This window comes from Narcine bancroftii, chromosome 3 (assembly GCF_036971445.1).
Source record: "Narcine bancroftii isolate sNarBan1 chromosome 3, sNarBan1.hap1, whole genome shotgun sequence".
In the NCBI taxonomy this organism is placed as follows: domain Eukaryota; kingdom Metazoa; phylum Chordata; class Chondrichthyes; order Torpediniformes; family Narcinidae; genus Narcine; species Narcine bancroftii.
In genome coordinates this window covers 174,974,333-175,001,664 of record NC_091471.1, presented here as the reverse complement: position 1 = coordinate 175,001,664, position 27,332 = coordinate 174,974,333, and the positions used below count along the sequence as shown (strand labels likewise).

At 38.7% G+C, this 27,332-nt stretch overlaps 2 protein-coding genes across 16 annotated transcripts in view; one reads left to right on the top strand and one right to left on the bottom strand.

Moving 5' to 3' along the window:
* The window catches only part of pigg (phosphatidylinositol glycan anchor biosynthesis class G (EMM blood group)), a 172,313-nt gene that overhangs the window by 113,511 nt on the left and 31,470 nt on the right, over nt 1-27,332 (top strand). For 2 of the 13 annotated variants that reach the window (XM_069925876.1, XM_069925873.1), the window contains exons 2-14: nt 3,567-3,704; nt 3,895-4,068; nt 4,511-4,716; nt 5,718-5,927; nt 6,729-6,917; nt 7,434-7,572; nt 10,247-10,459; nt 12,588-12,805; nt 14,386-14,667; nt 17,847-18,301; nt 24,004-24,195; nt 25,815-26,121; nt 27,114-27,277. In XM_069925876.1, coding sequence (XP_069781977.1) covers nt 3,668-3,704; nt 3,895-4,068; nt 4,511-4,716; nt 5,718-5,927; nt 6,729-6,917; nt 7,434-7,572; nt 10,247-10,459; nt 12,588-12,805; nt 14,386-14,667; nt 17,847-18,301; nt 24,004-24,195; nt 25,815-26,121; nt 27,114-27,277 — 2,786 coding nt within the window. In that variant the 5' untranslated portion in view covers nt 3,567-3,667. Of the gene's footprint in view, nt 1-3,566; nt 3,705-3,865; nt 4,121-4,510; nt 4,717-5,717; nt 5,928-6,728; nt 6,918-7,433; nt 7,573-10,246; nt 10,460-12,587; nt 12,806-14,385; nt 14,668-17,633; nt 17,738-17,846; nt 18,302-24,003; nt 24,196-25,814; nt 26,122-27,113; nt 27,278-27,332 lie in introns of those variants that run through there. The other 11 variants (XR_011353937.1, XR_011353936.1, XM_069925878.1 and 8 more) reach the window with 10 other exon arrangements.
* The window catches only part of hook3 (hook microtubule-tethering protein 3), a 149,358-nt gene continuing 144,639 nt past the window's right edge, over nt 22,614-27,332 (bottom strand). Inside the window, exon 23 of one of the 3 annotated variants that reach the window (XM_069925892.1) lies at nt 22,614-22,691. Coding sequence is in view for 1 of the 3 variants with exons in the window: in XM_069925887.1 (XP_069781988.1) it covers nt 22,652-22,691 (40 nt within the window). In the remaining 2 variants the exon portion in view is untranslated. The remainder of the gene's footprint in view (nt 22,692-27,332) is intronic. The other 2 variants (XM_069925887.1, XM_069925886.1) reach the window with 2 other exon arrangements.

Here is a 27,332-nt window from a genome sequence, read left to right as displayed (position 1 = left end):
CAGGATCCTGAGTTGTTCCTGTTGGGAAATATAATGTACATAAGACTAATGAAGCTGTCCAAATCCCAAATTCAATTCGTAATAATCGCATTGACAGTGGCCAGGAAGTGCATAGTGGCTACCTGGAAATTTGACTCCTTCTGAGCATTGTGTGATGGAACAAGGAAATGCAAAGTTATGTTGCCCTGGAGAAGATCACTTACAACTTAAGGAAAAAAGATGATACTCACAAAAAAATTTGGCAACCATATTTAAATTCCATAGGGACACGACTATAGGTGGACCGTCATGTCTCACCTCCTTGCCTTCCCTGTCTACTACTCAGGGTGGGTCCATTTCATCTCATCCAGGTAAAGTTAAGAAAAGAAAGCAGCCTGGGCTCTGACTGCTGTGCTATGACAAATCCACAAAATCCCAATTATACGTTTCACACCTTTGTTGTGAATGTCCTCAGTCTCCTGTGTAATTGTAGTTAGTTAAATGTTTTGTGTTAAATATGGGGGTTGGGAGGAAGGAAGATAAAAAGAACTCTGTAGAAAAATGTATAAATGGATAATTATAAATTGAAGTCAATGCTGATTATGTTAACATTGATACTGATAATGTTGAATAACATTTGATGCTGAATGTCATGACCACATTGAATTTAAACTTTAAGGTCATATGAAGTTCAAAAGTTCAAAAAAAATTGAACTTGCACCTGGGACACCTCAATTAGTTGCAGTTCTATGCATCAATGCACATTCAAAATAAAAGCAAGTGGCCAAACCCAGTACAATATGGGCCCAAAAAAGCAAAGCAACATTGGCAGAAGCTTTTCACAAGCCCATAGAGTTAGACAAAGGAGAACACAAGAGACAGCAGAGGAACATCAGTCTCGCCTCACTGATGTTATCAGACATGCAAGGAGCAGGCAACAGGAAAGAGAAGAGCAGTGATACACCCAACTCAGTGCTCAGGCCTCCAGACAAACAAGGAGGAAGCAGCAGGAGACTGAGGAACAATGCCAAGCCCTCCTCGGTGCTAATGCCACCAGGCATTCCAAGAGTAGCAAGAGACTTCTGAGGGAGAACAAGCAAGACTCCAAGCAATGCGAACAAAAGCCACCAGCTGTAGGGCAGCACCATTTACTACAGCCAACCTGCTAAATGCTGCATTCAATTACTCAGCTACCACTGAGTATTTTTCCATTAATCCAGTTGCAAATGACTCCATGGTAGCTGGGCTGCAATTGGAAGAGCCCTGCTTTACCTATGGGCAGCCCTATGTTGGATGTTCACTTGCTGGAAGACCAGTCTCTATGTAAATGCTCCAGATGAAAAAACTAAGAACATTGTTTAATACTAAGCTCTTAGCTGAGAATTGTTTGTCCTTTCCCTGAAGTCAACTTTGTTTGAGCCGTGTATCTATGTTACAAAAATATAAATGTTGTGTTTGAAAAAAATATATTTATGCAGAATTACCATGAATTTTTTGGTATTTTGTTTCAACTATGTAGTCAATAACTGAGAGTTTTATTTCCTGGGCAACACCAGGTATCCTGCTAGTGTAAGATAAAGTGATACCACTGAAATACCCAATAACAGCATGCTATCTGTATTTAAAACTGTTTAACACAATGGATTTCATTTCAGGCCTCTTTTATATTCCTTGGTATTCTCACCTCTGAAGAAAAGTAGGAGGAGAAAGCACCTTAAAAGTAAAAGAATAATGAGGGATAAAATTGGGCCCCTTGAAGATCAGAGGGGTAGGCGATGTGAGGAGTCAGAAGAGATGGGGGAAATTTTAAATGTTTTTCTTCAGTATTCACTACGGAAAGGAATATTGAGCCAGGTGAAGTAAGGAAATCTGGTAGTGAGGTCATGGATTATATAGAGATTAATGCGGAAGTAGTATTGGCTATTTTAAAGAAAACAAAGGTAAATAAATTTCCATGTCCCGACAAGATATTCCCTAGGACACTGAGGAAGGTTAGTATACAAATAGTGGGAGCTCTGACAGAAATATTTAAAATGTCACTGGCCATATTGGAGGGTGGCTCATGTTGTCCGCTGTTTAAAAAAAAGGCTCTAAAAGTAAACTTGGTAATTATAGGCCTGTGAGTCCGTCATTGGTGGTGGGTAAATGAATGGATATGGTATATACAATTATTTGGAAATTCAGGGATTGATTAGGAGTAGTCAACATGGTTTTTTATGTGGTAGGACATGTTTAACAAATCTTATAGAGTTTTTTGAGGAGGTTACTAAGAAGGTTGATAAGGGGAAGGCTGTGGATGTTGTCTATATGGACTTTAGTAAGGCCTTTGACAAGGTTCTGCATAAGAGGTTAGTTAGGAAGGTTCAAGTATTAGGTATTATTGTTGAAATAGTGAATTGGATTCAAAAATGGTTGGATGAGAGATGCCAGAGAGTAGTGGTGGAAAATTGTTTGTCAAATTGGAGGCCGGTGACTGGTGGAATGCCTCAGGGATCCGTACTGGGCCCATTGTTTGTCATATAAATGATCTAGATGATAGATTGGTAAATTGGATTAGTAAGTATGCAGGTGATACGAAGATTGGTGGTGTTGTGCACAGTGAAGAAGGTATCAAAGCTTGCAGTGGGATATAGGCCAGTTAGAAGAGTGGGTTGAAAGATGGCAGATAGAGTTTAATACTGATAAATGTGATTTTGGTAGGACTAATCAGCAAAGGTCCTACACATTAAATGGTAGACAATTGAGGAGTGCAATAGAATAAAGGGATTTAGGAATTCTGGTACATAATTCTGTGAAAGTTGAGTAACATATAGATAGGGTGGAGAAGAAAGCATTTGATATGTTGGCCTTCATAAATCACAGCAGTTGGGATGTCGTGTTGAAGTTGAATAAGGCATTGGTGAGGGCAAATTTGGAGTTTTGTTTGCCGAATTATAGAAGGGGTATCAACAAAATTGAGAGAGTGCAGAGAGATGTACATGAATGTTGCCTGGGTTTCAGGGTTTGGGTTACAGGGAAAGGATGAGCAAGCTAGGACTTTATTTCATGGAGCATAGAAGATTGAGGGGTGATTTGCTAGAGGTATTTAAAATTATGAGGGGGACTGATAGAGTCAATGTGGACAGGCCTTTTCCATTGAGAGTGGGGAAAGATCTACAATGAAAAATGATTCCAGAAAAACTACAGCGAGAAATCAATTGGGTCAGAGCAGGAGCAATAATTTTACTATTCAAGGGTTCATTCAGTACCAACAATGCAGGAAAAAACTGCCCTTGAATCTGGTGATGAGTGATCTCACGCTCATGAATCTTCCTGCAGTCAGGGAGATGAAGACAGTGTAACTGGGTTGAGCAAAATCTTAATATATTGCTAAACACAATCTACTGGAGGAACTCAGCAGGTCAAGCAGCATCAGTGGGAGAAAAAGAACCATCGACATTTCAACTCCAAATGTCGATCATTTTTTTTCCACGGATACATGTGCTGAATGACCCACTGAGTTCTTCCAGCAAATTAGACTTAGCTTTAGATTTCTATGTCTGCAGTCTCCAGTGTTACTCTCTTAATATGTTGTCTGCTTTTCCAAGGCAACAGGAATTATAGATGGAGTTATGTGTGTTGGTCTGAGACACGTCACAACTCCGAAGGTTGTTGCGGAGTTGGGTGGACCATGCAGTAATGTACCCTGATGGGATGTCTTCAATGGTGCACCATTATTCAATCTGGTGAGCGCTTCTCGCAGTTCTGTTTGCGTTTCAGATTTTTAATTAGCAGCATTTCCTTTATGATGTGCAACATTTGGCCTTATTTGCACATATTTGCCTGGTGTAATATCTAACCTGTCTCTCTCTGCCCTCTCCCTTTCCTGCCCTTCCCTGTGCAATAGTTGACCTGCCTCACTCCTGTCTTGCGCAGGCGCACCAGGGTCCGACAAGATGAGGCTTCGCTCGTCGCTCTTTGCTTGCTGTGGTCTCTTGGTACAACTCTTCGGAATGGCAGTTTTCCTTCGTGGGTTCTTCCCCGTGCCGGCCAAGTCATTTGGCTCCGTGAAAGCCAAGGCGTCGGATGTGCAGGCGCAGCCAGCCAGAGGTAACTTCAACCAAGCCGCGGGCCTGTGACCGTTCCCGGAACCCGGCTGCAGGTACCTGCCCGCTCCTTTCGGTGCCAGCTGTGAGCACCTGGGGACGGTGGGCTGTTGGGGTGAGGGGGAGGGAATCTGCAGCTGCACCGATGTCTGCCGTGTGTGTCTACTCCCGCTCGCCTGTCTGCTCTCACTAGCATTTCAATATACTCTTGCCCTTTGCATGCTCCACTATCCCCGAACACTACTTCTGGAAGAAGTTTTGGTGTCAGTCTAGAAAAATTTCTAGCATTGATCATTGCAGTCTAGTTACCTTATCTAATTATTCTGCTGCCTTATTGAGTAGCAATAGCTTTTAAGGAGCAGATTAAATAACCTAAACTTTGCACTATGTCATGGCACACATAAAATGCAATACATTTTAATAGTATGTGAATTCTTTTGCTTTAGGCCTTGTGTCAAACTGGACACAGGTACCCTCACCATTGTTTGGAAGGGTTGTGATTATGCTGGTGGATGCTTTGAGAGAGGATTTTGTATTTGGATCTAAAGGAAATAAATTCATGCCGTATACACAACATTTGGTTGAACGAGGTTCATCGCACAATTTTATTGCTAAAGCTTGGCCTCCAACTGTCACTATGCCTAGAATTAAGGTAAGAGTTTTAAAGGCAAACTCAATATACAGAACAATTCATTTTCGTGGAGTGAAACAGGAAAATCTGCAGACGCTGTGATTGTATTGAAAACACAGAAAAGCTGGAGGAACTCAGCAGGTCTTGCAGGATCCATCAGTTTAGGTGTGTGTATGTATAAATGTATTTTGAACTTGGGCCTGCTGAGCTCCTCCAGCATTTGTTTTTCCATCTGCATAACAACAGGGATTTTATTTCTTTGGGTGGGTCTTATGATAAGAATGTCAACTAGGACTGACAGGTTCCTACAATGTAATGGAGTAAATTTACTGTAGCTTATGGTGGGTTAAGTTTCTGCTTTGCCTCACAGAAAAAAACCCCCACATATTTATCATTGAAAAGATTTGTGAAGAAAACAGTTGTCACATTCTTTCGTTAATAAATGGGTGTTATGAATGGTATAGATAGGGTAAATGCAAGCGGGCTTTTTCCACTGAGGTTAAGTGAGATGCAAACTAGACGACATGGGTTAAGGATGACATGTGTAAAGGGAACTTCATGCAGAAATTGGTGAGAGTGTAGAATGAGCTGCCAGCAGAAGTGATGAATGTGGGCTTGATTTTGACATTTAAGAAAAATTTGGGTAGGTACATGGATGGGAGGCTACCTTCAGGTGCAGGTGGAGGGACTAGACTGAATAATAGTTTGGCATAGACTATATGGACCAAAAGGACTGTTTCTGTGCTTTAGTGTTTATAGTTCAATTTCCTTAAAGTGATGCATAGAGTCTTGTTCTTCCTGATTGAAAATGGTGTGGTCAATACTGCTACTTAGTGATGCCTGCAACAGAATAATTGTGAGGATTTTTGAATTGAATTTTAGATTTGCTGTTGTTGTGATAAATATTTTTCAACTTTTGATTACCAGTACCTGAAATAAAATACTTTAAACATTAATGCTGAATTTTTTCTAAAATATTGAAGGTACTTTTTTTCCCTTGTTGGAACTGTATATTTCTTTAGGCAATGATGACTGGTAAAATACCTGGATTTATTGATATCATCATGAACCTAAATTCTGCTGCTCTACTGGAAGATAACTTAATCTGGCAGGCAAAAGCTGCTGGTAAAACAATAGTGTTCTATGGTGATGACACTTGGATCCGAATGTTTCCAGATCTATTTGTAGAACATGATGGCACAACCTCTTTCTTTGTATCTGATTACACTGAGGTTAGTATATTTTTTTGACATGCTTTGTGCTAGTCTGAGGTCAGTCCAAACTCTGAAGATGTTTTTAGATTTTTCTGATTTTTAGATATTAATAACTAAGTGAATTGTGTGGGGGAAAAAATGTTGTGACATTTTATTTAAATTATTCAAATGTGTAATTGAGTGGAATAATATTTTATCTTTTATATTCTGTCCTGTTGGAATTGATAGTTATCTTTTGATAGTTATCTTCTCAGTATGGCTCTGTTTTGAGTTAACTTTGAGTCAGAAGAATATAATTTAAGTCTGACTCAATAGACCAGTACTGAGAATTGCACTGTGAAGATGATGGAATTGAAATTTAAAAGCAGAATGTATTGCACAGGAGGTTTAATACTGGTAACCAGGATAAGTTTCTGTTATGAGCTTTAAAACACTTTAAATTAGCTTGAGGCTATGAGGGCTGGTTTATAAATGCAAATAATTCTTAATGTGAGCTGATTTATTCACTTCATTAAGCAATTATCCTATTATTTGTGTTCCAATTTTTAGAGCAATTCCAATTTTGATGATCTTTTCTTCAGACTGAGAATTTTTGGTGTGTCAACAGAAAGGAAATTGTCAACTATGTTTATTTTTGGTTAAGTATTTGATGTCAGTAAAAAAAACCCTTTTTAAAAACATTATTTAATTTAGGTATATCAATTTATTTATATTTAAGACTTGAAATTCCTCTGAAAATATTTATTACTCTTGTTGTGCTTTTCTTTTGACTATTGTATGAGTAAACCTAATACAGACAATTTGTTTAAATATTCATAGGTTGATGAAAATGTAACAAGACATTTGGATAAAGTATTAAAAAGAGATGACTGGGATCTATTAATTTTGCACTACCTTGGGTTAGATCATATTGGCCATCTGGCAGGACCAAATAGCCATTTGATTGGACCAAAACTCTCAGAAATGGATAATATTGTTCAGAAGATTCATGTAGGACTTGTATCCAAGGTTTGTACTGTTTTATTAAAATAAACGTTAATCCTGAAACTGCTAAATTTCAAAAGTGTAAAAAGCAATGCTTCAGTTACATAGAACTTTGGTCAGACACGTCGATGTGTGGATAGTCAGTTTTAGCCACCAAATTTTTGAAAGAACAGATTATCTCTGAAGGGAGTAGTGCACACTGTAAACCCACCAAAATGTAAATGATTATATTATGAAGCTAATCCACTTATCCCCTCTCAGGATATGGACTCTTACTTTTCATGCCCCTTACTGTCTTTTCTAGCCTCCACTCTTCATGCTGCATTCTCTTCTCGATTGAACATTTTAGGGCATTATACATTGAGATATGCACTAATAAAACTACATTCACGAAGTACCTCAGTGCAGAAAATGTATCCATGTGTGAATCTTGGAACCACTGCATGTTTTTTTATTAAATTTAAAAGCCTGTTTGGAATGAGTTGTAAATTATATTCAGTATTGATGTAAAGGTACATATTTTTATATGTCAATTTATAGGAAAATGAAGACTCTCTGCCCAGTTTATTGATACTGTGTGCAGATCATGGTATGTCGGATACAGGTAGTCATGGAGGATCTTCAAATCATGAAGTAAACACTCCACTGGTTCTCATTAGTCCAGCATTCAGAAAGAAATGTGAGTTACAGAAATAGTGAATAACCAATTTTAAAATATTGTTTTGGTGCTTTATGCATTTTTGTTTATTTTGAGATGATGATTTAATTTCTAGTACTTGTTTTTAACCTCTTTGTAATGTTTAAATTTTCTCGGCTGCAATCAAATTCTGATTAGTCTTTACCTTTGTGAGGTTTGGAACCAAAAGAGTGAGATTTTAAGTTTTAATTAGCCAACACAAGTATTCCATTTAATATTCAGGATGTCTCCCCAGGAATGCAATCTCCTTGGACATCAGCACTCCATAAGGAGAAATGTATTACTGATAGCACAGTCTTCTGGTACTGCAAAGTGATCTAATTGCTCGATGGCTTGATGTGAACTACTGTAGTACATCCCCGTGAGGGCAAATCTGGGTGAACAGTGCATCTTCTCGGCATTGAAGTACGAGCCTCTGCTACACATCCTTGGTGAGTTAGGGCTATTGCTGGGGAATAGTCGTGGCTGCTCCAAAGAGATTGCTTCAAGATCTCAAACTCTCATCTTCTGTGGACCTGATGGAAGCTGCTGCTGCCAAACATTTTGACGATGCCAGTGTCGGCGGTTTGCTGAAACTTGGTGGTCAGTGGTGATATTCACTTCTTTAATACTTTAGCAGCAGTCTTGGTGGTTCTTAAAGCATCTTCCTTCTTAGTAGCTAACTTGATCACACCCATGGCTGTTGCTGTCGTCTCTTTTGCTTGGTTTCACTGCTTTCTTCAGGCTGTGGCTTTTCTTGGGTAATAAATAACAGGCCAGTAACTTCCATTAAATCCAATAGGTGGAGTTCAAATAAGTTTGTAGTCGTTAAATGATCAATCATACGAGGAGCAGGTGCTACCAGTGCCTAGCAATGGCTCACGCTGGCCCTCCTGGCTGGAGGTGCAGCCCAGAGTTGAATATTTCAACGTTAGGTGGCTGCATCATTCACCCAGTCTGCTGAAAATCAGCTTTTGCAGGGAAGTAAATGGTCATCGTCCTTTGGCCAACATAAAGGAGTCTAAAACTGGAGGACATATTCTTAAAGTGAGGGGAAATAATTAAAAGGATCTGTAGGGTACCTTTTTCACACAGCGGCTGGAGGATGATGAAGAAGTGGGTACAGTTGTAATGTTCAAAAGACATTTGGACAGATGTATTAATGGGAAAGGTTTAGAGAGAGATATGGGCCCAACACAGGCAAATCGATGTAGCTTATGTAAATTTCTGCAATCTGATGACTTGACTTAGGCCAAAATGTTGACCATTTTGTCCCACTGATTCTACTCAACCTGCTGAGTTCCTCCAGCAGTTTTTTGTTCTAAATTCCAGTATCTGCAGTCTTTCAAGTGTCCCCAGTTTGAGTATACCTTGGCCATTATGGACAAGTTGGGTCAAAGGGCCTGTTTCAGTTCTGTATGACTCTTGTGACAAAGTATATTGATATGTTTTTGGGAGATAAATTGTGAAAGGTTTGTTAGAGTAGGTCACATAGAAACACTTTAAAACAGATCTTATTTAAAATACTGGAGCTCTGCCCCATGCTAGACTTGTTGGGGCCAACAGTCTTTGCAAGAGCTTTTGGGGAGTGCCCAAGAGACTTCACTAATAGATTGTTTTTTACAAAAAGGCAACAGATGAAAGATCTTGTTGGAGCCGCAGATTATCTGGAGCTGTTTTAAGAGGGTCATGTGGTTTTGTAAGCAGAGAGAGTCAAACAGGCTTTTTCTCAGAAAGAGAGAGGGAGACACAGAGATAACATCTACAGTGTTACAGCCTGCAACAGCGGCTGGGACTTGAGCAGGACAAGCTGGCAAGCTTGTGGAGAGCCCCATTTGGAAGACTGGTTTGTAAGTGCTTTGTTCAGCCTGGTCAAAGCCCTTGTGGTTTATGCAAGAGGAGAGGACTGGCTATCTAATGTTTCACTTGGAATAAGAGAAACAAAAGGGAACTCTGTGGTGATCATCTGGAGAACTCTGAAGGGGGCAAATTTAATCAGCAAGACACTGGAGTGGCTGATTAAAAAGAAATCAGCTGTGGATGTCCTGGAACAACCAATCTCTCTCTGAACCAAAAAGAACCTTCCTGAGCAGTAATCATTTACCTTTCAAGCACCAAAGCCTGGTCAACTTTAGAAATGTTAAATTCTGTGCACAGAAGAAGAATTGCCTGCAACCAGTGAACTTGGAGGAATGAGAAGTGAGATTGGACTGTGAACCAAAGAACTTTTCTGAACTTACACACACATTGCATAAACGTGCGCTTAGAATTAGAAGGGGGTTGAGTTGGGTTAAGTCAGTCAATAGTGATAAGTTAAAGTTTGATTCTATTTTCATGTTTAAAGATAATTAAAAGCAATTTTTATTCAAGTAACCATTTGTCTTGGTGAATATCTATTGCTGCTGGGTTTTGGGGTTCTCTGGGCTCGTAACGGTCTTCACCTGGCCTCAGCAGCATTTTTGGTTTTTAACTTCAGATAATCAACTTCTGTAACTTTGTTGACCTGCTGAGTTTCTCCAGCAGTTTACTTTGTTTTGGCTTTCTTAGAGTATTTGTCACAAAGTGAAGAATTCTGCCGTAAATTGACCTCATTGGGCATAAAAACTATTGCGTGATCTTTTGGAGCCAAAAGATCTTTTGGAGGTATAATTGATTTGTCTCACTATCAAATTTTCAGATTCCTTTGTTCCAGCTGAAGATGTGGAGCAAACTGATCTCACATCCACTTTAGCATTAGGATTTGGTTTGCCCATTCCACAGAATAATTTGGGTCATCTCATTCTATCTGTCTTCGAGGAAAGATCTTTACAAGAACAGCTAAAATATTTGCATCTTAATGGATATCAACTTAGTTTGCTGATCCAAGAGAGTATTCCTACATATGAGAAAGGTAAGACCATTCTGCTCTGTATCAGGCAGCATCATGCTTAATTCATTACCCATGGAGAAGACTTCATTTTAACTCCAAAAACATTAAGTATTAGTTTTTGATATGAATGTTTCCCAGTTCTGTTTACTGCTGTGCAACTTGACATTATTACCTCCTCAAAAATAATAAGCCAACTCCTGATTACTTCTGGCTAATGGTTGACATGCCTTTTTGTACAATAAGAATTTTTATGAACTATGAATGGCTCTAGTTCTTTAACATGTGATGTAACCAAAGTGTCTGCTTTGTTGCTTCATATTTAATTATACGCAGACGTCTGTAACTTTTCACTTTCAACAAGGTGTGTAAAGCTACATCTGTTATTTGAGCCTCTGATTTATCTAAGTCACATCTACCATTTTTCATCCGCCTCATCAAGAGTGTCTACTAAAACTGTAAACTTGTTATTTTCATCCTTGTTTTTAAATCCTTCATTTCACTTCCTACTTCCTTTCTCTTCAATGGAATCCCAAAACCTTATAGTGTTTTTGGAATTACCACCCTTCCAATTCTGGCTTTTAACATCCCAACTTGTTTTATCGGTAACTGTCATGGTGAAGAGATAAGGAATTCCCTTTTGAGGCCTCCACTTAACATTTTAAGGTGCTCCACAAAACTTATTTCCTTGACCAACCTTTTGGTTTCCTTTAGTGGCTCAAAATAAGATGGTGTCTGGCATCTCTCCTTTGAAGTGAACTTTTATTACGATTTTAAAATACAGAATAAATATAGTTTGTTATTCAAAAGATACAAGATAGCTGGGGGGACTGATTTGTTTAAATCTAGGAAGCTGAAATAATTTGAAGGGGCTCATGAAACCAAATATTTCACAAATTTTATTTATAGTGTCTGAGTTGTGGAAGTGCTCCCATATTCCCTTCAAGAAAGAAGGTACATTCAGTTATTAGATCAGTTAATCTAATCCAATTATGAATAACATTTTGAAATATGTACTTTGAGGCTAAGTTGAGGAGCACTTAAATGTAATGTTGTTAGAAGATAGGTTGTACGTAACAGGATTGGAGGGTGTCTTATGTAGAGTTGGTTCCAAACCACAACACTATTAGCAAGTTTCTCAGCACCCCAGGGGCTTTGGGTTCCCTGCTTGTCATCAGTGTCCCTGGGCCTCAGGAGAGGGGGTGGTGTGCTTGTCCTTGAGAGTGTGCTTGTCCTTGGGAGTCCACTTGCTCTTGGGGGAGGTGGAGCATCAGCCTGTGAGGCCTTGGTGGGCAGTCCCCTGCTCGCCCCTGGGGTCTTGGGGGCTCTCTCACCCCCCCGCCCACCCGGGCCTTGGGGGGGAGGGGTGGGCGGTGGGCTTCAGGGAGCTGCTGGCACTTCTGGGTCTTTGAGGGCCTCTTGCCGCCTGAGCCTCCTGCTTGCTGACAGCATCCTCACAAATTCTAAGACTATTTCCTGATTTCTAGTGTGAGGTATTTGGCCACCAAGTCCTTGCTCTACCATTGTAGTCTGTAGGATCCTCTCTCAAATTTCTTCTTGATGGAAGAAGAATATTCTCCCATTTTCTTGCCCTGTGCCAGTCTTTTGCTTTCCCAGAGCATGCAACTCACATCGTTTGGACACTGCTCTCTTGTGCATGGACCTCTGGATTCTCCAATTTAAAGAAAATAGGTGCTAGGGAAGTTTAAACCTTTACAGGGCCGTTGGGTGTAATGACAGGGCAATAAGACCCCACAGAGGAGTTTTGGAAGTGTCAGTACTGCTGTTATCACTGGTGCAGCAGCGATGCCATTTCAAACTTGTAAGGTTTATCGGAATAAATAACAGAAAAAACCTTCCTGTTACCATTAGAAGTATCTGGATATCCTTCATGCAGAAGGAATTGTTTCTTGATAAACAAGAAAAAAAAAATCCTATTATTTTGATTGGAATTGTGCCCAAGTTTATACAATTTGTCCCAGAGTTTGCTTGAAAGTTTCCACTTGCAAGTTCTCTTATCCCAACCTCCAAATAGAAGTGTTTCACATGATTAATTTGGCATACTTTAGGCTCAGTTAACTGAGATTGCTGAATCTTTTTATGGTGACAAATTCCTTCACCTCAAAAGTGCTTTGTTTTGAACTTTTTGCAGATGCTGGATACAAACTATTTCAAAGAGCACAAAAATCTCACAGTTCATGGATCAAACTTTATTTGGAAGGTAACACTTCAGAGACTCTTGCAAACCTAGGAAAGAAAGTGTTGCAACAGTATTTGGATGCAGTGAAGTTCATGAGCTCGTCGCTTAAGAGAATTGTGGCACAGTATGATATGTACTCAATGGTTATAGGAGCAATCATTGTGGTGGAGGTAGGATCTTTTCTTAATTTCTTAATATTTCTTCTTTCCTCCTTGTTCCATATATGATTCTTTTATAGTTCGAGTGTAGTAGATGGTGGTTTACAAACTGGATTATTTGAGGGATAATTCCAGGCTAGAAGCACGCCAGATGCCATCTTGGTAAAGGCTGCTCCATCTTGGCTATGATACACCTTTCAGATAGGTTAGGCCTTCTGCTATTGCAAATGGAGGGTCTAAAGTATGTTTTAATCCTTTTATTTTGCAATGTTAAACTGTGCATGGTTACAGAATGTGTTCCTATTAAGAGGAGATTTATTTTTAAGGTACTGTAGAAGTGTAAATTTTGGATTGTTTTTGCTGATACAGAAAAGTAAAAAGGAAATATAATTATGCCATTTTGAAAGATGAAGGACTGTTGCCCATGGTAAGACAGTTAATCACTAGTGGCCATTGATTTAGCAGCAAAAGAACCCCAAGAAATAAGGAATTGGGAAAATGCAGCAGCCTTCTGGATCACCAGATGAATAAGTACGTGGAACTATTTTAGTTTTCTAAACAAATTGTAGAGGACCCTAAGTTACAGCAGGACTTGGATTGATCTAAGTTTGAATTAAATTATATCTGTGTTGTCCATGCACTACACAGTGAATTTTCTATTTTTCAAAGATAACCAGATACTTTGCCATGGCCTTCATTGCTATCATTAATATAATGACGCTTGACATCCTGTAGGCCATTGTAACAAGGAACCTAATATTAGCCTGTGCTAATTGCTGATCAATGTGGTAAGTAAAGGCTTGCTTAGATCTGCAGATGTTGATTTGCTGTGCAAAGACCTCCTGATTCAAAAAGGGTATCTCACATGATAGAAAACATTTCTGCAAGGTAATACAGAATGAGCTGTCCCGATATTGACTGTTTAAGAAACATTCTAAAACACTTAAAAAGGGGAAAGAATCAAGCAATTAATTATTATTTTTTTAATGTACTCTTTTAAATGTAATTTAAGTTAAATTAACACATTTGGAGAATTACTGTCAAAAGAGACAAGCCAATTCAGAGCATTGCATTTGTATGATTCTCCTAAATTTGGTGGTATTTGTGCAAGAGATTGTGTGTTATGTGATGTAGAACTGTTGATGATAATGGTCTTAAATTAATTAAAAAGACAATAAATCTCAAGTGCAAAAAAAGTAACTAAGCAATAGTGCAGACAATTGTTGGAGTGTCGGACAAGTCCCAGATTAGTGTAGCAAATGAAGGTTCAAGGGCCTAAGAACTGTTGGAAAGAAATTGTTCTTGAACCTTTTGAGTTGTTGTCCTTTCGACTTCCATACTTCTTGCCTGAAGATACTAGTGAGAAGAGGTTATGATCAGGGATCCATTTCTCTGCAGCAATCACACCACACTGTGATGCAGCCTGCCAGGATGCTCTTGATAGAGCTCCTGTGGAAATTAGACATAATGGTGGCCGGAACTTTTATTGAAGTTGGAGGTCTCTCATATCACTGCATAATTAATGTAATATAATTTCTTTGTTGTTTATGGGAAATCCATTAACTCCTGACATATGTATATTCTAATTTTAGGTTGTTTTCCTTCTGGTAGCAAGTACTCCAGAGGCACTAGGCAGCAATGCAGAATTTGAAGTTCCTGTGTCATCACCGTTATACTCCCTCCTGTTCTACTTGCTGTGTCTGATGTTCACAGCTATTCATGTCGTTGTGTGTACATCGATAACAACATCTTGCTACTTTTGTAGTGTGTCCTGGTTACTGGTTGGAACAGTGATTGTACTGATATCTGCCTTGCAGTGTGTGCTCTTTTCAACTCTATGGAAGTATTTTGCTAATGGAAAGCCACAACGTAAGGTGAGAATCTACCTTGTCTGTTGTTTATTTCTAGAGTGTATCTTTTAAAATGTGCTTAAGAAATGAGATCTTTGGCTTGCAAACGTAATTGAATTCTGGTTTAGACTTGTGACGTAGTTAAGTCTATATTTAAATTAAATTTTAAATGTGGACATACAGCACAGTAACACGCCATTTTGGCCCATGAATCAATGCTGCCCAATTTACACCCTATTAACCTACACCTCTGGTACGTTTCAAACGGTGGGAGAAAACTGGAGACCCCGGGGAAAACCCACACAGACACAGGGAAAATGTACAAACTCCTTTTAGACAGTGCGGGATTCAAACCCTGGTCCCCATTCCTGGTGCTAACCACTACGCCAACCATGCCGCCCTATTTGCTTGTGACCAGTGATACACAGTCATTTCAATTTGAAACATTGCAAATAATTCTGATTGGAATATTTTAATTTTGGTGAATGTTTAATTTGTCCATTCTCAAAATAGCAGTTTGGAAAAAAAATAATTATGTGACTCCTGAATGCACTTGTCTGGTTGTTTTCAATTTGCTCCTAAATTTTCCTGAAGTTGCTTAATAACTTTGAACCACAGAGGGATTGCAATTGATAACATTGCAGAAAGTTTTGTTAATTCTTTAGATAACAAGCAAAGATATATGAAGGTATTCTTTAAAAGTAAGCATGAAGTTCTCTACAAATCAGTGATTAAGTATTTTCTGATCTAACGTTTGTGCCACACTTTTTGTTATACGTCATACCATTAATTTTAAGAATCTTCTGAAGAATGAGTCTGTATAAAAGCATAATATACCATTTGCGCAGTCTTAAGCTTAACATTTGGAGTGTGTACAATACAGATTCGTTGTGATTTTTTTAGAGTGAGGCAATACAGATAATGAATAATTGTACACTTTTCATTTAGAGTGGCAGCTTGATAGAAGTGTTCAAAATTATAAGAATGGAAAACGATACCTGAAAATAGATAGCTGCTGTTCAGTCATGTTACTGCTCTTGTAGGTTGTGATCTTTAGGCCTGTACTTTATAGTTCCCTTTGTTTAGCCATGCCATAAAAGCTATCTCCTTTCATAAGATAATGAATTTTTTAAAAAGAGATTTAATTGTATACTTGCAGTCTGGAACGTCGGAGACTGTGGGGAGACCTGATAGAAGTGTGAAGGCGAACTTACCGATTGTCCTTTTTCACTATCCTATCCCACTGTGCCATCAGTTTCCGGGAGTTGTATATCAACACCCCAATGTCTCTCTGTTCATCAATGCTCCTTGCATCCCTGGCATTTACTGTGTCCTACAGAATTTGGCTTCCCAAAGTGCCTTACCTCACATTTGTTGGAATTAAGTTCCATATTCCACTTCTCCATCCAACTTTTTACCTGCATCTAAATGAGTTGTCATGTTTGACCTACTGCTTTTCACAATCCAGACACCCAAGCAATCATCCCAAGTGATGGCTCTATTTAATTGCTCTTCTTCAACCTGAGGGTGCTTGCTTAAGTGCTATCTCATCATCCAAAATCCAGGTTGGCTGACCATTTTGCGAAGCACCTATACTCAGACTGTAGGGGTGACTTGGAGCTCCCTGCTTCTTGCCACTTCAATTCTCCAGCCTTTTCTTGTTCTGTCCTATCCATCTGTAGCCTTCTGTACTGTAAATGTACGATTATGTCTAATATCAGATTGTGGATTAGCATCGCGTTTTCTTTTGTTGACTTCTGATCACTTTCTCTGTATCAGAACTGGTTGTTGCTACTGCAAATCATCCTTTTTTTTTTTCTCTCTCCATTACCACAGCCTGACCTGCTGGGCATATCCTACAGCTCTACATTTCACATCTTTTCCATGTTCCTTTGACTGCATTTGTTCCTAAGCAGCCTCTACCATATGAATTTTATTCCATTTTGTTTCTAGCTACCCTATTTATCCATCTACAACTTATCTGTGGATCAACCCTGGTCTGTCTATTCTCATTCTGATGATGGGTCTTCAACCTGAAGCATGAACTGTTTCTCTTTCCACAGTATTACAAGCACAAAGGACCCCAAAACCCAACAGCAATAGACATTCACCAAGACTAGTTACTTAAACAAAAGTTGTTTTTATTATCTGTAAACATGAAAACAGAATCAAACTTTAACTTGTCTCTATTAACTTAACCCCCTTCAAATTCTGTGCACGTATATGTAATGTGCTTGTAAATTTAAGAAAAGTTCTTTGAGTCACAGTTCATTCTCACTTCTCATTCTTCCAAGTTCACTGGTTACAGGCAATTCTTATACTATGCACAGAATTTAACATGTATAAAGTTCACCAGGCTTTGGTGCTCGAAAAGTAAATGTTTACCGCTCAGGAAGGTTCTTTGTAGGTTTGCAGAGAGAGATTTGTTGTTCCAGGATTTCCACAACTGAGGTACCACAGTTAATCACCTTAATGTCTTGCTAATGAAACTTGCCCCATCAGGGTTCTCCAGATGATAACCTCTTTCTTTCAGGCTATCACAGAGTTCCTTTGTGTTCCCTTATTTCAAGAGAAACATCAGACAGATAGCAAAACCCCAGACCTTCTCCAGAAAACAATAGGTGTTAGTCTTCTTGGTCAAGCTGTTGTCTTTAGGTGAACAAAAACCCAGGAGTGACCTTTCTGTGCACTCTGTCAAAACCCTTGCAAAGAGCTTTCAACAGCCAGAGTGTCTCCTTCTTGTTGCTTTAATGTCATTTCAATTGGCACCTACTTGTGAAATGTGCACAGCATTCTCCATAGTTTCTGTAAAGTCATTGAATTCTTCAGTATTTCAAATAAGATCTGTTTTAAAATATGTGTGTGTATATATGTAACCTACTCTAATTTTACCAATTTATCTCCCAAATACATCTACAAATATTCCATCACAGCAGATACTGTCTGATTAGAATATTTCTAATATTTTTCCCTTTATTCCATATTTCTAGCATCTGCAGATTAAAAAAAAACAAAATCTGATACTATTTGCAGTTTCTTCCAAAATTCTATTTTTAAGGAACCCAAAGTTTGTCTCAATTTGCCCACTTTCCAAGTTAGTAATTTTTAAATTTCTGAAATATAACGGTTCTTATTGTGGTAGTTGTTGGATAAATCCATAATAGTTAATTCATACTAACTAGTGGGTTTTCTTTATCTAATAGAGTTGTGCCGCAGATTGTTCTAGCTGGTCAGAGCTGGATCTGGTTCTATTGCTTGGGACTTTTGCACACATTCTGAGTCTGGGTTCAAGCAGTTTTATAGAAGAAGAACATCAAACCTGGTTCTTTTTAGTCAACACACTTTTATTGGTGTTCTTTCAAGATGCCTGCCGGAAATATTTTGGCGTCATTGACCCTAAAGATAAAGCCAAAAAGTGGATTCCAGAAGATGATTGCAATAAGGAGCAGACTACAATCCATGGTTTATTTGAAGCTTCCTATCTTGACCCAAAAGATGATAAATCAAAAGATTATATACAATCAAGTAGAAGTTATGAAAAATGGTTGGTTATTTCAAGCCCCTGGGTTCTCCTTGTGATTTGTCGAGTACTGCGCAGTCTGAATCAGACAGGAATCAAATATGCTCAGGAGCCTGACTTTGGCCACTGGCTGACAAGGTAAGTACTTTTAAAATATGACTTGATTCTTTCCTGGATTAATCTATGTAAATATGTTTTACAAAAAATAAATTCATCAATCCATATAAGGATAGTTCTGTAAAACAAAGTTGTAGTTGTGATTTGTATTGAGTAGCAGTCCAACAATCTGGAATTGTTACAAAGCTTCTGATGCGTGGCTGCCCAGTGTTGAACAACTGATTAATTTCTATTAAATAGTAAGATTACAACATTGAAGTATGTTGCTCAGCCACATTGGTATTTATCGTTCATATGATGGCAGCGCTACTGCTGGTGTGGACCCGTCAGGAGCAGCGATGCGCCATTTCCGCAGGGTCCAGCTGCCCAGTCCACTGCTGTCAGCTCCACGTGGCCTTTGAAAGGCCTGTTGAGGGAGCTATGGTGATTTTAGTTGAAATCCCACGACTGCAAGGGGCTGCAGGCTCCACGGAAGTGGAGGACTGGAGCAGGGCACCAGAGGATGGGAAGATAATCCCACGGCGGGGCACCGGTAAGGGGCTCTGCAGTTGAGGGACCAGTGCCTATGGAGGGCTGCTGGCGACACAAGACGAGGAACCCGTGGAGGCTGTGGGCTGCTGTCAGGAGACTCACTCTGGGCTGCGGACTGCTGGAGACTGGCTCAAACTGGCTGGAGGGGTACCAGGTATTGGAACCGGGATGCAAGGAGGTGCTGAAGGGTTCCTGACCATGTTGGAGTTTTGGATGTGAGCTCACATTGCCAATGGACTCTGTGTGGCTGTGGGGGCTATGGAAACATTGGAGGCGAATCTAGTCTGTCCCCATCTTTCTGCAGCAGGCAAAAATAAATTTAATGTTATATGATCACACTGTTTTATTACTATGATAATAAATTGAATCTTGAGCACGAGCCCCAATTCCATGTCCCCTTCGTCTCAAAAGCATTTCATACCATTTTCTTTGGCTGCCTAACTAGCCTTGAATGTTTATTCCAAACAGCAACAACAAAACCAGAGCCTCTTATATACCCAAACAATTTTCCTGCTGTGTGTTTTGTATTTCTTCCCTTTAGTTTGTATATTTGTGTCTTTAGTGGCAGCACTGCTACTTGTGTGGAACTGGGAGAAGCAAGTGAGTGGAGATGTGTCTTTCAGCATTTCTCCTCTGGGTCCTACTGCCTGGCTGTCCTCCTTACCACCGCAAACAGGTTTAACCTGCCTCTAGTTCAGTTCCAGCGGCAGTTTCTTTTCACATTGAAAACCCATGGAGGTCCATGCCCAAGATGGCGGCCCTCACACTCAGCAACCCAGAGCTAGAGGGTTGCAGGCTCCCGGGTAGCTTTTGCCATTCTTTGACCCATCCAGAAGGATGAAAATATGCTTTAAAAGATGGAATAGGTGCCATACTACTTCAGGCTGTTGGAGAAGATTGGAGGCCAGTAGAATGAACATCAAGGACGATGACCATATCTGAATATCAATATGCACAGATAGAGAATATGTGCCTAGGACTGGTCTATGGACTCAAGAAATTCCACAGTTATTCCAACATTCGTGGCAGAGGCAGACCATAAGCCATTATAGCCATAATTAAGATAAACCTCAGTGCAATGTCGCTGCGAATCCAAAGACTGATGATGAGGCTATAATGTATTGATTTTGAATTGGTCTACACAGCAGGGAAACTTGTGTTAGCTATTGAGGGCAATGATGCAGAGTGAAGTACACAATGAGAGTTCCACAGAGACAGATGTAAATCTCCACGTGAACCTGATCACTGAATCTCTTCCTGTATTTGACATGAAATCTAGAAGATCACAGCTGAAACAGAAAAGGACACAGCTGTACAGAAGGTCATCAAGAATCTGAATGAAGGATGGCCTAGAGATGAATGTCAGCTATACTACAACATCAGAGTTGAGCTGAGTGTTGTCAATGGGCTTCTACTCACAATGTAGAACCATCATTCCTCAATCACTGCAACAAGAGATGCTGAAAAGGCTGCATAAGGAGCACCTTGGAAGGAAAATGCAAGAGGAGGGTCAGAACTTCTGTTTATTGGCCAGGGATAAATGGTGACATTGGCAGAATGGTTTCAAGCTGAGACCGGTTTGAAGTATCACACAAAACAGACAAAGGATCCCATGATCATAACTGACTTACCAGCAGAACCATGGAAGAAAGTTGGGACTGATTTGTTCCACCTGGATGGAAAGAATTACCTGCTGGTTATTGACTGTCTATTGAACTATCCTGAGATGGTGCTCCTTCCCCACATGTCTGCTGCCTGCATGATCAGATACATGAAGTCGAGACCTGGAATTCCACAAATTGTCTACAGTGACAATGGTCCATACTGCAGTTGTAGAGAATTTCAGAACTTTGCAGAAGATTGCGATTTTTGACATGTGATTTTAAGTCCTCTGCATCCCCAATCAAATGGTAAAGCAAAGAAAGGAGTTCACATAGTTAAATAGCTGTTCAATAAAGCACAAGACAGTGGCTCAGATCCTTTTCTAGCTCGGTTGAGTTACTGAGCTTCGCCACTTGAACATGACATGTCGCCTGCTGAGCTCCTGATGGACCCTGTAAACACTGCACTTCCCTACTCTGTAGACCCAAACAAGAACAGAGATGTCAAACAAATAAAAGCCTCTGCAAAGGAGACAAGTCAGCAAGCCGCTGGCACTACACGACACAGTGAGACTCCGAGTGTCCAGCACCTGGGACAAGAAGGCCACTGTTCTGGAGGAGATCATCCAAGATCCTACACTAACAGAACAGAGGATGGTGAAATACTGAGGAGGAATTGAAAGAGCCTGCTGAAAATGCAAATAATGCTACAAGAACAGAAAAATGCAGAAGATCCAGCCTGCACAGCAACAGAAGAAACACCAACAGTGCTAGACAGGAGTGGATTAGCAGAGCTGACACATTAACTTGTGAGAAGATCCATATGGGTTATCAAAGCACCTGACCTGACAGGCTCAATCGCTAAAAGCAAAAGAACTGCACACTTAAAAACTTTGTGCTGTTGATGTTTGTATTTAACTTTAAATTGAAATAAATACTATATTACTATGTGATTTTGCTAGATTGAGCATCTTAAGGAAATGGGATGTGGTGATTGGCAGTTGGTGATCCTCCTGACCACTAGAGAGCACTGGAGATGGAAGGGCCCACCTTGGGTTAGATGCACAAAATGGATGTGTCCCATGAGGTCATGAGTTGATAATAAAATATAAGTAATACAAAAGGACCCAAGTTTTTTTTAATCACAAAAGAAGAAACATCACACTGTTGACAACAGGCTTGTAGAAACCAGGTACTGCGACAGGGTGCTGTGAAGGTGTCAGTAGTGAGCAGGCCTTCCGAAGGATGTTGGAGCTGACAAACTAATTAATTGCATTGGGGATTCAGAACCAAGAGCAGCAGAGATGGGACTTGGATGCCTCAAGCTTCGGTTCACTGCTGGACTGGCCAGGAGTCTGTGTGGCTACAAAGGTTACAGAAGCACAGTAACTCAGGAGATGGCAGGATCTACAAACACTCGATGTCTCTTAAGAGACTCTTGCTCTTTTTTTTCTCATCTTAATGGTGACCGTGGACATTGACACCTATTTATGTGCCTTTACAGGGCAAACAGAAAAACACATGTATGTGACATTAAAGGAACATTGATTGGCACCTTAAATTATGATAACCACAATCTACAGCCATATTTTCACAACTTTCATGGAGCACTTAAGTTGTCCCTATTATCTTTCAATGTGCTGAATTTTGTTTTTGTCTGGTAACTCATCTGCATATTTTATATTTCATTTACAGGCTACTTTTGATAAATCCACTGCACCTTTAGTTTTGATATATCTTGACCAATGACACAGAACATTTGACTTAAAAGTTTAAATAAATTAGCACAGACCTAACATTGAATACCCAGCTTTGTATCCTGTCCATTGTAATCAACCAACAAGAACTGCTTGTTTTCTATTCTTCAATTTCTTATCCATTCAAATGCAATGATTTTTCACCTTGTTTTATATATTAAACATTGGCTTGTGTGCTAAAATAACCTTCATCCCAATCTAGTCAATGTATAATTTTTTTTCCAAGTGGAGATGGTCTGGCAGATTGTTTAGTTTCTGAATTCTTGTTTACTATTGTTAAGATTCACCACCTATGGGAATTGGTAGATGCCAGATAAGCGAGTTTTCTGATTGCTTGATATTCACTCTTACAATGCCTAATATACCTGCATTAAGAAAACACAGTTTAAAAGACAAAAATACGATACTTATAATGAACAAACTTCACTTGTATGAATACATAAAGTTCTTTATTTTCAGTCACATACTTTGAAAACATTTAATCATTCGCTGCATCTATAGGATCCTCCTCCAAGAAGCAGCCTGAAAGATGAGCAATAATGGCATAATTAACATCCCCTTCTCCAAATTTGCAGATAAAACCTTACTAATATACTTAATATACTAGTAAAGATAAAGACTCTTACTAAGCAGGGATAGGCTGAAACTGTGAGAGAGTCACTCCAATTGTAATCGGCATTAACCAGCTCTTCATCTTGGGCAACACTATTTTATTCAAACACAACTTCATTCAAACAGCTGCTATGAGCAAAGCATAACCAAGGCACTCTGCTGATAGAATATTTGCTCCCATCTTCAACGGTTTGTGACTTCAAGAACATTTCCCTTTGCAATTTTGAACTTTTTATGATTTTTGTTTATTTACATTTTTCATTAAAAAAAGTTCCTTTTGTCAGTTGCTGGTTGCTTGAATTCTGGATAACAGACTTTTACTGTATTATGATTAGAAGATGCCAGCTTATTTGTATTTTATTAAATGTAAAACACTAATGCTTAATAATGTATATGTTGCACAATGTTCTATCTCTAAAGTTTTGACAGTGAAAAAAGATTGAGCTAAAAGCCAAGAAATGGAACAGAACTTTCAAGACTGAAGAAAAGATTTTTAAAAAAGATATTAAAACCTGAAGCAATGAGAGGACAAACTTTAATATTTAGTGCCAAGACAAATTTGGGAGTGATTAAGATTTGTCATATCCTTAAAATGATTACACTGTAATGGCCAAGTTTGAGCTTTTTTCTGGCACGTCGAGTTGCTTTCAGATACCTCTGTGTTGCATCTCACTGTTACTTCAAAATTCCAGAGAAGCTGGACAATCTGACAACGTCCTGATTTCCATATTTTAATTCTTTATTAACAGTGAGAGCTGATAGTCTCAGTGTTATTCTTACCACAGAATCTGGACTATCATGTCTTACAATTTGAGGCTGAATATTTCTGGAGCAATCTGATTAGGCTGGAGATGCAAGAGTAATTCAAAATATGATAGTTTAATAAGTCTGGTATAATAAAGTTGCATTTACCATTTTAGAAATTGCCTATTTGCTGTAAGTATACATTGTGTATTTTACAGGAGCGCACATTTTAACAGGAAGACAACATTTTTACTATGTCATTGACACAATTAAGCAGCTCTGACAATTTAATTCACCATCTGTAAACTCAATCAATATGATACTCTACCAATTGGTTTTGTTTAATCATCCATGACCCCTTTGAAATATTACAATACTTTAAGGGAAACCTAGTTCAATAATATATGAAACTTTGGGCACTTAATTCTAATAACCTTCTTCAGATGTCCAGAGATGATTTTTAAATTTATTTTTGCAGCTCTAATCATAGACTTGAACTCTCCATGTTGACAGCAATATCCCTGGTTCTGATCTTTATTTTGGTTCAGAAGACATGTTCCTTTGTTTCCAAAGCAGCACTGGCACTCGGGCTGGTGGGAATCTATTGCTATCGTGCAGCACTGGGAAATGTAGTGTTTCCGTGGAAGCCAGATAAACCTGACGTTTCAAAGTAAGTACTTTGACAGCAAACATTTATGACGTGTCTTCAGCCTAATTTGATATGTTTTAATATAATAAATTGGCTGTGCACAATCAAAGTAAAAATAGAGGCTTTTGTAGCCTGTTGCCATCATGGGCTAATCATTTAGGTTGCAATTTTTATTCATGAAAATGATATAAACTGCATATAGAGTCCATATTCCACATCAAATTTGGTGTCTTGTTTCTATACTTGTTTTGCTATTCTGGCTACCAATATGCTCATAAGTAAAATTAATTTGACTGAGTTGTTATGATTTACATCTGCATTTACTTGAGGACAAAAAGACATTGGAGGCCACCAAATTGATAATGATTTTTCTCCAGTTCTCTTGCTGGTCCAGAACTGAGGGTTAGTAATTAATCTACTGTTGATTAGAGAAATTATAAAAGTCTAGGTTGGAGATTAATTGGTAGCCTCCTGATTAGTAAATTACTTGGGTAAATAGGATTTTTTTTTAAAATGGCATGGTTATAAAACTGCAGCAGTTTGCTACAGAGTGGTACCACAAAATGCAGTCCTTGGGCCATTGAACAGAATTCTTTACAGAGAATTCAAAGACAATTTTTTAAAATGTATGACAATTTTAAAAAATTTTAAGCAAAAATGATGCAAACGTTTAAGAAAGACAAATCTTAAGAGGGTGAAAATTAATCCTCCTCAGTTGGTGAATTGATGTGGGGGTGTAATGGCATAGGGCAATTGAGATACTCCAGCACAGTGTTTTGTGTGCAATGAGAGATGTAGCTGAATAATATATTCGTGAGGAATCAAACTTGAGAAGATTTGTTGCTCTCCTTATGGAGTCTTAGAACTATTATCTATGGAAAGAGGCAGAAGGGATCAATCTGCTGAAAACCACTTTTGAATTTATTTTTTGGAGCATTTTTGATTATTCGGCATTCCATCCAATAAAACTGCTTTGTGGTGGTATGCAATTTGTTAACAGCAGCATTTTGGGCACTTAAAATGTTGTTTCTTTCCAAATACTTAAGGGAAAATGTATAGAGACATGGAAGTTACCTCATTACTCAAAGCAATTTGTGTTTAGTTAAAAGGATGGGATATTCTTGTCTACGAATTACTAATATAGGCCAGGATTCTTTTTACTGTGCCCTGATTACCTGACAAACCAAGGTTCTAGTGGGAGAGGGATGCTGGTTGGATGGATAGCTGGAGATTTTGCTCTTCCATGCTGATGCCCTAAGGACTTGATTTTTAAAAAAAAAATTCCTTTGCTAATTCTTTATTGCATGTTTGAGCTCAGTCCATCTTCACCAAACTCTCTGGGTCTGAGTAAGTAAAGAATCTTTTAACCATAGGAGGGCATCTTTACTACATTGGATAATGAGGCACCCCCTATGATTTCTTGCACTTCTTTAAATATAAAAAGAAATACGTTAATTCTGGTTTTATACATGTTTGCTATCCATCTGATCAAAAACAGAACATAAATCAAAATGAGCAGGATGGGAGATTTCAATCTGTCATCATTTTTATTCTCAATTGTGTAAAGAGGGAATATAGCACTCCTATTGTGTATAGTACGTAAAAAATATAACCATTTATTTGTATTCCTTTTTTGTTAGGGGAATTATTGAAGCACGGTTTGTTTACGTATTTATCCTTGGCATACTTTTCACGGGAGTTAAAGACCTTTTGAAATCTGGAGTTTCTTCTGACAGTGTGACAAACAGTAGGGGACTCTGGGAAATATACAATGGACTTGTACTCTTGGCTGCATTGCTCCTTCGCCCTCACAACTTGCCAGTGTTATTGTTCATCCTTGTGGTTCAAATCATTTTGACCAGATTTATTTGGAGGACATTGGGTTATGATGCAGCACAAATTACTATCATCTATTACTGGTTTGGCCAGGCCTCCTTTTATTTTCAGGTATCTGATTTTTTTTTAAAACTATCTTATTAATTCTGAACTTTAATTGGATTAAGCCTTGATTTTCTATATTTCTACAACATGAACATGATTGTAGGATGCAAAGTTAGCAGAATACATCGAACTATTGTCCACCACCAAAGAATTTCATTTTGAAAATATGAAACTAATTTCACTGAGTAATTTCCTCCTGCTGATCAGTGAGATGTCCTGACCTGAAATTATATTTTGAAGATTTAAGCTTTGAGATGTGAAGACTTTTGCACTCCAGCCTTGTCCACAAGGAGAACCACAATCAAGTGGATCCCATGCCTTTTGACTTCCTGGATGAACCTACTGTGGGAAACCTTGTCAAATGTCTTACTAAAATCACAGCACATCACATCCACTACTCTACCTTCATCAATCTGTTTTGTCATTTCCTCAAAGAAACTCATTTAGGTTTCTGAGCCGTGACCTGCCCTCAAAGCTATTTCCTAGTAAGACTATGCTGCTCCAAATAATCATAAATCCTGCCCCTCAATAATTTTTATTTTCCTTTTTGTTGAATTTTGGAATTGACAGGTCTATGTTCCTATTGTTCTTTTGCCTGTAATATTGTATTTAATTTTGGAAATACAGTAAAACCTCTGGTATCCAGCACCTATGGGGATTGTAGATGCTGGATAAGCGAATATGCCGGTTGCTTGAGATTGCATGTTGCGTGATTGGCGAACTAACTGCTAGTGGGTGCCAATTTTAAACTTCTATTTTCAACCTATTTATTTTCAATTATTTTTTTGCCAATTGCTTGAGACTGCTGGTTATTTGAATTCCAAATAATGAGACTTTTACTGTATGTAGACAAGTATCATTTCAATTTTTATAATACTTGTTTTGTGTTTATGATAAACACCATGGTGGTTCATGATAGGGATAAATGCCATGGTTTTACAATGAAGTTGAGACTTAGAAGTCTAATTTTCTAAAATTAAAATCTTAATTCTCTACAGGGAAATTCAAATAGTATTGCAACTGTGGATATATCAGCTGGTTTTGTGGGTTTTGAGGACTACGTTGAGCTACCCGCAATCTTCCTTACAATATTTTCCACTTACGTAGGCCCTCTCCTGTGGGCTGTGCACCTAACCTGTTACATGAGCTCAGAAAGAAGCAGGTAATGACTCAATTGTTTTTCAGAGAAATAAACTTCCTTTCCTCTTTTGACTTGG